This window comes from Cygnus atratus, chromosome 6 (genome assembly GCF_013377495.2).
Source record: "Cygnus atratus isolate AKBS03 ecotype Queensland, Australia chromosome 6, CAtr_DNAZoo_HiC_assembly, whole genome shotgun sequence".
Classification (NCBI taxonomy): domain Eukaryota; kingdom Metazoa; phylum Chordata; class Aves; order Anseriformes; family Anatidae; genus Cygnus; species Cygnus atratus.
Window position 1 is genome coordinate 15489819 of NC_066367.1, and position 12059 is coordinate 15501877.

At 40.3% G+C, this 12059-nt stretch overlaps 1 protein-coding gene across 3 annotated transcripts in view; it reads right to left on the reverse strand.

Annotated features, from left to right (window-relative positions):
- UBE2E3 (ubiquitin conjugating enzyme E2 E3) overlaps positions 1-12059 on the reverse strand; it is a 58808-nt gene that overhangs the window by 3887 nt on the left and 42862 nt on the right. For all 3 annotated transcript variants that reach the window (XM_035536765.2, XM_035536767.2, XM_035536766.2), the window contains one exon: positions 19-151. In XM_035536765.2, coding sequence (XP_035392658.1) covers positions 19-151 — 133 coding nt within the window. The remainder of the gene's footprint in view (positions 1-18; positions 152-12059) is intronic.

Consider the following 12059-nt stretch of genomic DNA (forward strand, 5'->3'; position numbering starts at 1 on the left):
TGAAAACCTTACCCTTACCTTTGGTGGCTTGAATGGATAGTCAGATGAAAATGTGATATCCAGGAAAAAAACGCCCCCTTCATATACAGAACCCGGAGGTCCAAGTATAGTTGATCTCCATTCATAAATGTTATCTCCTTTAGGGCCGGCACTGCGTAAAGGAAGAGGAAAGGAGAGAGAGAAGATAAAAAAGAGTGTCAGATCTACCTCTGAGACAGAGGTAGAGTACTTTATGGATTTCCTTCTATATTCATTTTGTTTTGTTTAATACTAGCCACTGGCATATCTTCAACATCTGCCTGATTTCCAACTGATTTCAGGGGGCTCATTGTTTTAAACAGACACAGTAGCTGGGCACTCTGCTGTCCCTGGGCTCTCATGCCTCTGGACATAGAATGGAGAACCCATGAGCAGCTGGACTGTCAGTCCAAAACACTCCCCCACATCTGTTTCCTCAAGCATGTGGTATGCTCTGAGCTTTTACATTGTATTTTTCCAATGACATGATATCCCTGCATGAAAGGAGTTGTGTATCTCAACCACACTCATCTTCTCCAGGTATTAAATTGATCACATTTTCATACAAAACGTAACCTACAAATATATTGATACACATTTATTCCCACTTTTTTCACATGCTACAGAGTGAAATGCAACACTTTTCCAACTGGGGATGGGAGAGGCAGGTTTAAGTAAGCTGGAATTGAGCTTCTTACGACACTGTCAATGCAAAAGTTTCGTTCAGGAGATATGTGTATTATGCCTCCGGGCTATCAGCATTTAGACAACTAGCCAAAAATAGTTTATTTTAAGTACCATACTGAACACATTTCTCACTAGTGAAAGGGTTGTTCTATAATTAATTAAAACTTTGAAAGGAGGGATAATGAACAAGTAGTTTCTTGACTTCTGAGAGACTGTACTTCATGCTATTATAACACAGTAGCCAAAAAAAGTCAAAGCAGAATCTAATTTCTGTAAGCAAGTCTCAGTGTAAAAACTAAACTAAGCTCCCACAAAAAAGGCCTTGAATCCAAACTGCTGAGAACCAAGCTGACTGCTGCAGACAATAACACGGCTGAGCTCACGGAGGCACTGTGGGTCCATCACACCCAAACAGACAAGTCAGTAACCCGGCGGCGTAGAAGATCCTTTCAATCCTCCCTGCCTCGCAGCCTCCCAGGTACTACCTACACATTGCAGACACATGGTGAAGTGTCCTTGTCTTGGACTCCCTCTCTCCCTCTGTGGTCCACAGAACAGGCGCTGAGGACTGTCACATGTGATTGCACATGGAGCTGCAGGCAGGGAGTCTGTGTTTCTGGCGCTGCTCAACACGCAGAGGAGCCTTCCTTGTGTTAAGGCTCTTCCCGTGTCATGTCGTCTTGTGCATTTGTCTGGCTGCAGTCTACAACATGGCGTGTTGGACACTCATCCTTACTACGTAGCCAAACATGTGGAGACATTCATTCATCAGAGAAAAGGAATATGAGCAGTCTGCACTATGCATCTACTATTCTCCCATCAAAAATTTGGCTACTTTTTCATTAAGATCATATTCAAGAAATAACCAAAAGCTGATTTTGATTAGGAATTGCCTTTCAATTCATAATTACCCATAATGTATTTTTTTTCTTGTGTCTGCTTCATGTACTAAATGTCTAAACTGTTGCAGGCCTTTTATTAACAGGGTAAAAATAATCATGGATTTTGGCTGACATCCTATTTAATTAAAAACAAAAAATCATTTGATGGAATCATAGCTATTTTACTGTTGCCAAAATGAAAGTAGGTAACAACAATGTGCTGGCCTCCAGAGTACAGCTAAGAAAGACTAAAAGTGCTTTCAAAATAAAGCTTGGGTCTAAAACCACAGATCTTACCTTTCTATGTGCAATTCATGCACAAAAGTGGAAGAAAAACTGTAGATACAATTTAGGAAAGAAGGGAAAATCAGAGACAAGGAGGTGCACCTTCAATGACATAATGAACCATTTGTACCCTCAGTCACTCCAGAAGGTAATTCCATGTATGCTCTCTAAAAAACAATTAGTGTACGAACTGAAAATATTGGGGCAATAATGACAATATTTAAAACCCACATAGGCTACTGAAATGTTTTAATTAATTCTTGACATTCATCAAGCTTATAGCTAATTAGTATTATGCTTGGAAACCAAGTTTCTATGGAGCAATTCAGTTTCGGCGTTAGATGTCCTAATGACTGTTTTATAGTTTAATACAGAGGTTACTGTTCTTGCCTCGTGTGTCAGATACCTTTCTTTCATACACCTCTAACGGCTGGATGCAGTTCAATCAGATTAATGAAATAGCTGAATTAAATTAGTGACATATTTCAGCCCAATGAATCAGTCACAATTAAGTGCAGCTATAGCATCCAGGCCGGTGCCAAACTATCTGGTAATCACTCACCCAGTCAGAACAAGGGCATCTATCAGTTAATAGCCAGAAGCTAAGTGCAATAACTCTCTGCGTGTTACTATCTGCTGTCCTCTTCTGTGCTGTGACTAGTAATATATAAAAGGATCAGGCTATAATGTGAGAAGGGGGATTCTTCTCCTTGTAAGAGGAAGAAAATGCTGTGTTCAACTTGCTACTGAGAAAAGATTGCTGCAATGTCAAAAGTAATGATACAAAGCAGTAACAATAAACGCACTCAGATAAAGGAGAAAATTGTTAAATTGAACAATTTCATTACACCTGATTGAGGTTTGTGAAATTTCTATTTAACTGCTGAAGTGGTGTCTCATTTCCAGTAGTATTAAAGATAAACCTGTTTCATTAAGAACCCCCAAATCCCAGCAATTACAATATTACTGGCATGTGGAGACACGAGATTAAAGAGCAGAGACAAGACACCACACTTGGCTTCTACTACTTGTGTATTTCCACTCCGGACCACACTCAGACAGCCACAGACTACTTTGTGTTTTGTATACATACCAAGGTAATCTCTTTTGGAAGCAAACACAACAGCACTTGTTTCTCTCAGAACCTCTCTAAGGCTCAGCAAAACAGAGCAGAGCCATTCAGAGCTGCCTCAGCCTCTGCAGTGACTTCCCCGAGGACAGGAGCGTGGGGTTACTCCGACATGGACAAGCGCCGAGCAGAGCAGATGGGCAGCCTGGGCTCCAGCAATGCCCCGCTTGCACCCTTAGCACTGCAGCCCCGCTGGGACCAGCGCCTTGACTCTCTGCCACTGCAGAGCATTGCCTGGGCACTGCTGAAAGCCACATGAAGAGAACTGCCACTCCTTGGTGCAAGCCCAGCTCGTCCCTTCCCGTGGAGGGCAGGTAAAGCCCTGGGCTGAAAGCTGGGAATGAGGAAGCATCACGCTGTTGACAATTCACTGATGCTTCACATCCAGAAAAAGTACTCTCTTCCTTCTGGGGGCACTGAAGAGGCTGGTACAAGAAGTGCTTCTAGCAACTGTATTTGAGCTCTTTATTCCTGGAAGTTCTCCTGCTATTTCAGACACTCACTCTCCTATTGCAAGCGTAGGCTTCAAGTATCTCACCTTAAATCTTTACACTCGAGGTGAGTGACAGCCTAGAAGTCTCTCTCACTGTCTGCCACACAGGGCAGAGCACTGTGATGGGGAATACGACATTTTCCTTTCCTGTTTTTCTCATCACTGGAAGACCCAGTTACTTGTGACTCCCCCAGATGAATCAATATTGACAAAGCATCTTCTTCCAGTCTGCCCTTTAAAATATGAAATCCTAATGGAGCAACAGATCTGACGATGACTTAAATGTTTTGGCTACACAGCACACGTTCAGTTGACTGCTACCAGCCTGCTGTCCTCCGAAATTAGCTACAGAACATCACAAATTCCATAAAGGAGCCATCAGTATATTCTCAGCAAAAGAAGCAGTCAATTAATTTCTTTCTTTAAATACAGGCTAAAAAAAATATCAGACAAAATAACACAGCAAATTAAATGACAAAATATTCTTTACAAAATTAAGGACGTTCTACTTCATACATAGAAGCTGCATTGATTTTTTTTTTAAAGTAGACAAATTGACAGAATAAAGTTAACCAGCTACATCTGCTTCCTAAGCAAATATTCATTATGTGCTTCACTGAGGGTCTATACCTGATCAAGATAAGACAAAGGATTTATAACAGCACTCCACCCAAGCTAGTCAGCTGAACAGATTTAATTTACGAGTGTGACTTCAGAAGGCGAATTTGAGAAGATGTGAGGTTAAACTCTAGGGGCCTACGGGGTCACACCAGGTCCTTTAAACCTAACACTACTGAACCCTGACTCTCAGGTTTCACGAAGATGAAGAATGGCTTTTCCAGCACAGTGCTATGAGCATCCAGACAGATGCAGCAGCATTTATACCAGTAAGGAGTCTGTTAGACTCCTGACAGGGTGGTTACAGAAATCAGAATTCAGCATTTGTTACAATTCACTAAATCAAAATGCATTAAGGCTGCCCATATGGAACCAGCTGCAGGATGAGAAAGTAGGACAAGAAATTTCCAATCTGCATGATGCTAGTAGCATGCTGCTTTCTGTACTCACTAACTGCGCTTTGACTGTCAACAGCACTCTTCTAAAACACAGTGCTCCAAATTTGGTGACAGAATGTAACTTCATAGCACTGAGGCTGTGATAATTACAAGGAAAGAGGGTGAAGGAAAATGTAATTTAGCTAGATTTGATGTTGATTCCGTATTATGCTTTATTATGAGAAACAATTTGGGTCTGTAATAGGACAGAACTGAAGGGATAAAAACTGTTTTTGTAGGGAGCTTCCGGATAGCAAAATTACGAGAAACGTGGTTGGTACCACAGAACAAAAGAACCTGGTCTATGACCATCGGGGTGTCTGGCAGCCACAGCACAGACTGAAGTGGGAGACCCCGAGCATGTGCAAATCCTGATGTATCACAAAGCTCTGGCAGAGGAGTGACTGACTCCAGGATGACTAAATTCTGAATGACTGAGTATTTCTGTGTCTGCCTTTCAAAGGTTCCACCATTACAGATTCCTCAGGCTCCCCAGGTAGACAGCCACTAACAAATTAAACAAAGTTGGGTGCATGGAGTGAGAGCTATGTAAGGAAAAGGAGCCCCTGCTGCCTCCTCAAACTCTTATCTCAAGATAAGACTCAGCAAAAGTAAAAATTCTTAAGCTCTTCACAGACTGCTCAGCCATAGTGAGTCTGTTGCAATGGTTTAACTATAAATTATACAGCAATGTAAGTACAGGCAGTGCTTACTTACAAAAGGAGTAAAATAACTTTTTTATTTTTCCCTTAATTCAAGTGAAGATACTAAGGAAAGGAACAATTGCTGCACTTAAATATGCTCTGCAACTATGTACTTGAAAAATCCACTTCATAAATCTACATACTGAGATTTGCAAAATCTACAATGCAGCTTCAGGAACTGAAATTTACAAAGAGCATCCAGATACGCCCTAATGCACAGGTTCACCATCTCCGTCCCGTGACATCTGCTTTTCCCTGACCGTATGTGGAACTCGGCTCCTAACTCAAACCTCCACGCTCGGTACATTTGAAAACCTTCCTCAACCTCCATGCAGTGAGAAAGGGTTGTCTAGCACTGTATTCATACACTACCTTGTACTGCACTAGCTTTTTATCTAGATACACCCTGCCATGCTGCTGGTAATTCAGAGAAAAATAAAATAAAATAAAAAATCTCACAAGGAATCAGAGGATCTCTGTCTAGTGCAAGCGTAGTTCATAGAGTTACTCTGTGAAGCCTGGAGAGAGCACAAATCACATACCAGTAGTTACATTTTAATGTTAAACATGGGAATGGAAAGCTGTCATTTTGTTGTTGCTCAGATTATTCACCTGCTTTGATATTTTCAACATTTTGAAGAATATTTGTCCATTAGCATTTTTCTTAATCCTCTTTTCCCAGTTTTGGAGGTTCTCCTTTGTGTTGTTTACGGTGCACAACAAATTAAATGAACGTTAATTAAAAGGCATACTTTTGTGGCTTGTAGTACTGTTTTTAAGTATCTTAAAAAACTAACAAGCACGGACAACAATTTCCATTTTCTTTGTTTTTCAATGCCTAGTTTACAAGGCTTTCTGGAGTACTTATTCTCAGCATTCGTAAGATCAGTGCCAGTGCCTTAGCACCTGTTCTTCCAGCATCTGAGCAGTACATCCTGTATGCACAGGAAGTGTACTGTTTTCATTAGCAAGAGCCTCAAATATAACCCTAATTTTTGGATTACAGTATTTTACTAGGGTAGGACACGTGTGGGTTGTCTACAGCAATATATGAAATTCCCATTTAAATTGCTTTTTGATAAGGTACTCCCTATTATTAAGGCTCCCAGGTTATGTGCAATTTCTTACACAGAAAAAGTTCCAGTCTATTGTGTTCTTTATATAGCTATAACCTTTATTATTTTATCTGCCACTGAACTATCTATTACACCTGTTTGCTGAAAAAGGTTATTTACTGCTTCTAACAATCCATAGAGGCTCCATGTAACTGAAGATACATGGAGTCTAGTTCACTGTACAAACCTTTGCTTCTGTCACGTCCTTAAAGTCTATCATGCCCTTAAGACTGAAGTCTAGAAATTACTGCTAGAAAAGCCTATTTTTAACTTAGGGATCCCCTGCTAATTCTGCTGGTTGTGAAGCAGCGCATAATTTGTGCCTGAGGCCATGGTTCAATGCAACAGTAAATCCAACTTTAGAGCTCCTACTACCAGATCAAAAGCAGTGTGGCTACTCAGAGGGAAGAACTGATCCAACGTCAACCAACTTTGCCAAACCACACGTGTTCCAAAAAGGTCAATGGATTCACTTTGCAGCACCAGGCTTTATGCCTGCTCAGGTATCATTTGTCCTCCTGCTGCCAGCACAAAAAGCATAAACTTCTGATTGCATGGTCAGGTTAAAATGTAATCATGTGCTCCTACTTGGTTCACATCAAATCATACTGTTAGGGGTATCTAAAACAGTACAGATCAGCTATTAATCACCCTAAAGAGAAAGATGCCAGATTGTTGTGTTTTAGACTATTAAAACCTCCAGTGCTAAACTTGCCATTGTAGAAGAATATACACTGCTGTTACTAAAGAAAGATGGATAACAAATCGTTGGATAATTCCATCACAGATGTTATACCCCAAGTAATGCATTTCGGAAAGTAGATAGTTTTTCCAGTGCCAAAAACCTCATTAAACTAGTTAATTGCTACAATAGCTCAACTTTACTTTCCTATTTGTATTCCTGATAGTTCCTAGGACCTTTCTTGCTGCTGTTAGAAGCCTACTCAGATTCCCTCCATTTTCCAGAACAAACATAGCCACTTACAGAGGTCAAATTCCCACACCTTTTGTTTTGAAAAATAGCTATCCCCAGAATGAAGTTTGATAAACTAAAACAGAATTATTGGGTTTAAACCAGGTAACAAAATTTATTGGATTGATTCTGTCCATGCTCTTGACAGAGGAGCTATAAATAAATACCTACTATGCAGACAATATATAGAAAGTTTTCCAAATAAGACTAGTTTTTTTTAAAAAGAGAGATATCACAGGGCTCGATGGCATGAAGAAAGTCCGTGCTGAACATTAGGTTTATTTTAAATATCTTGAAATCTGCATGGAACTCCTTTTCACACGCATACACCACAAATACTACCCATACTCCCTACTAAAACATAGAGCAGGCCAGTCAGTAAAGGGAAACATTACCTGCTATTTCAACATGTGTTCATAATAAATTCATAGTTTAGAATAAAATAAAAGATGAGCTCCCTGTCAACACAACTGAAACACTAGCAGCACTAGTGGTAAAATGTGTGCTATTTTCTTCGTATTGGTATAAAGCTCAGTTTGTACTAAGGTCAAATCACTTTGCCAAAGAAATTAGTCTACCAAGTATACAGTTCAAATTTTCCTTCCACTCAGAATTTCTTACTGATGAATCAGTGTTTAGAAAACATGGCAAATTTTGCTCATCTTCCATGAGACAGGATCCTTCTTAACTCCCTAACACAAACAAAACTCATCTGGTATACACTTGTATTTTTTTTGTAATGTATTATAGCCTCCATCCAACCTGATGCTAGCAATCCGTACTGAAAGAATCATACAGTACCTGAGGACTCGTACAGCCATGGTTTAAGGTGTCTACCCACGAACACACAAAATTGAGGCACCAGACACAGGATCGTTTTCCTAATCTCATCCAGAAAGTCTGCAGAGTATGACTGCAGGGTAAATCTCCCAAATCCTAGAACATTCCCTTACATGCTGGACTGAGACCATACTATTAGTATCTCATTCAATAATTCTGTGGCACCCACATATTTCACACATCACTCAACTCCCATCATTCACTGCAAAATTTCCAAGTCAGTAGGTTAAGTGACACTGAAGAATCAAGTTTAGGATTTCCTAACAGTATTTTCAATAAAACTTTAATGTCAAAAATGAAAATGTATTATTCTCAACATCCTTATACACGCACCTTAGACCTAGGAAGAAAGAACAGTTAAAACAATCAATTCCACTACAGGACCTAATTGATCTAAAAATACAACTGGCTTTAAAAACGTAGTCAGCTTACAAAAAGTTCATGCCTATGAACAATAACTGGGAAATTTTCAACAGACTGAGGCTGCAAGTCAATTAAAGCTGTTAAAAATGAAGTCCCCAGCTGTCTGCCCCAAATACCTCACAGTTAAGCAATTTCAAATACTGACCAATGTATTTTTTTTTTTCCACATAATCTCTGTGGATCTATTTTCTTTCTTAAGAAATGTATCTTTGGCCAAAAGTTCAAAAGAATTCTACCTATAAACAGTGTTTTTGAACAAAGAAAGCACATTAGTTCATTAGAGAATTGTCACAGTCTAACAATTCAAGTCTAAAGGCAAACTCTAGGATTGGTGTCAATGTCATGGAAGAACTTTTTTTCTAACATTGCAAAGTGACTTCAGGAAGGACCAAGTGAGAGAGAATTGCTGGGAAGTCACGCTTGCTGCAGCCACCCATCCAAACGAGCACCCAATGCTCCTGGTGTCAGTGCGGCATTGCCTCCGCCTCCTGGCATGTGAAGGATTGGGCTTCTTTACTACTTCACAGGAATATTGCTGCCCTTTTCCCTCTTCAGAAATCAGCTTTCAAATTCAGCAATGAAGTTACAGCTTGCCCACACACAGATGGAGGCGAGAGAAAAACAGCCAGTCAAGATAGCCTGCCTACACTGAAACGCATTAATACTCCGTGTAAGGAGCATCCACTTAGAGATCTAATGATCTTTTAACATATGCATAGTAGTCTTATGCTTTTAGTTGTTTCACTATAACTTCCTGAATGCTGCCCTATATCCATGCTCTTAAATAGCAAGCACTGAATCTTTTCCCTCAAAAGAAGCCCGTATTGTCATCTTCTGTCAGCTCACAGTTCAGTCTTCCTAACCATCCAGAACATACTTTCTTCCTAATGTAATTCTATTATTCCTTTTAAATACTTCCTCCCTCTTGCCTCCATTCATTTCCACATCACAGGCTGTACAGACTAACAAAACAGGAAAAAGTAGTGCCATAGCTCCCTGTGTAGGATAGCTAACTTGAAATCACAGAAGTCTGACAGAAGCCTCTGTAACTAGTAAAAGGCTCTATTTCTCAAAAATAAAATTGACCCTTCTCACTTCATACACAAAGACATTCCCCAGCTGTATCTATGCCTCTTTAACTCAGACTTTATACCAGTAAAAACAGCTTAATTAACTGCTTTTGGAAGACTTTTTCTGGGAAAAGCTCACACTTGTACAATGCAACTCTCAACAGCAGATTAAAGCAGGTAACTGTGTAGAAATTCTGAATACAAGTCTTCCACCTCTGTTGAATCCACACACAAGTCATCTACTTCAGCCGATAAGCAAAGTGATGTGAATTTCACTCACAGCTTGACATTCTCTATACTGTCAGGAATTGTTGCATCCACAGTTCTCCTGCATCATTGCTGAAAGCTCCACATTGGGAAAAAAAAACATGAAAGGTGGTAACAGAAACACCGAAGCCTGGCAAACGTACCTGTAATACGTTTACATATTGGTTTAATCATAACAATAACTTCGCTGCTTACTTTACAAGTGCCATTTGGTCGGATCTGGACGACAAAGCCATTCCACCATGCTCTCAAATGATGTTGGGCATCTCACAGAGCCCACGCTCACACGATCAGCTCCCAAACCCACTTCACATTTCCTTCTTTTCAGAGACACCAGTGTGACTGATTCTAGGAGGTTCTCCAAAACCAGCATGCAGACCTGGCTACCAAGAAGACAGAGCACTCCTAGTTTAAACAACTGTAAGAATTGTGGTTTTGTTTGCAGCTCAGACTTTTAAAATGAAAGAGGCAGGAGACTGCAGCTGGAATCAGAAAGGGCTGTAGCTGCTGCGAGGAGCAGGGGCTGGCAGTGGCTAAATGACAACCTTTTAGCCACTTCACTGAGTCTCTGAGCTTCCAGACGACCTCACTGTTTCCTGAAGTTCATTACCATCAAAAACAGACACAGAAATGCTGTTTCAAGTCAAATTCTGTTACACTGAAGTCTAGAGAGCAGCTTCTTTGCCTTTAAATTCTCAGTTCTGTTGCATTGATGTTCTCTACTAAAAAAAAATCCCCTCAGCCTTCGAGGCAAGACACTAAGAAAGAGCCTAAAGTAGGGGATACGGATGCTCTGCTCTTCGAAGTGCCCTTTGTCACAGCAACACATTTTTTAAAAATGTTCTTCCTCTCAAAAAGACACAAAAATGGAGTGCTTGAAAGCTGTCAAAGCAGCAATAAATTTTGAAGTAAATTCAGTGCTTAATGTGGGCAGATTGACAGTACTTGAAAAGCAAACGCTCTGTTTCTCCACTGAAGACATACAGCACGGGTGTATTAGGCAGGCTTCTCCTCAGCAGTTAGTCTGCTTTTACAGCTGATGCTGTAGGGATGTGGTCTCTGAAAGACCTTCAGATGTGCGAAGAAACAGAACCGCTATCACTTCCACTTACTCAGCATACCACTGTAGGCAACGCAAGTTTTAGGTCATGCCAATAAGGACGAGTCCTCAAGTCTGTCTCTTTTTGGGACATGGCTGTGATTGCAAAATGGCTTCTGTCACTAGCTGCTGCAACTGCACTGGAAAACTTTACTGTTTTGAAGGGGTGTGAATCTGGTTACCAAAACACAAGAACCCTGCTCAAGCCAAGAGTGTAACGTTCAGGCCTATCTTTAATCCCGTTTAACAAAATTTGCAACATTGATGGTTGATTATGTATGGTTTATGCTTTTCCACAACTTTTTCAGAGCTGTGACTGTGGGCTTTAAACTCTGCTTAAAGCAAAATGAGGACAAGTTTTTCATACAGTGCTGTGCACAAGTTCATCGCTGTCAACAATTTTTATGTATCTGATCTGTTAGGGCAGCAGGGGGCATAAAAGTGGGCTTAAAAGACAGTGGGATTCATACTGTGAGAGTGCACTTCCAGATCCAGTCTCCTGTCTATACAAGCAGAGGCACAGGATCCTCCCTCAATCTCTTGTCCATTCTGCTCCTTGTCTGTTCAGCATGTAGCGTACAGAGCAGCCGAACCCCAGGAGCTGTAACCATCCTGGAGCCATGAGGCAGGAATGATCTGGGTGCTGAAATACAAACCCAGCACCACTGTACAATTTCTTAGATGAGTACATCAATTTGGAGCTTCAAGCTAAAAGCAGTTGAAGAAAGGAACCTGTTTTGTATACAGCAGAAATAGAGGAAAACTGAACCAACATTTTGTATAGAGTAAGATATAAATGCAGTGTGCATTAAAAGCATTGAAAAAAACACCATGTGAATAACAGTTTTAACTCCAAAAGCACAGCTATTCAATGAGACTGAGAAAGCACCATACATACACAGAAATCAATTTCTGATATGAAAGCTTATTTTACTGTACAAAAAGGGTACTGCATCAGAGAAAAATATGAAAATAAGAATAATTCCAGAAAACAGTCAATAAACATCTAAGTGAGACAAG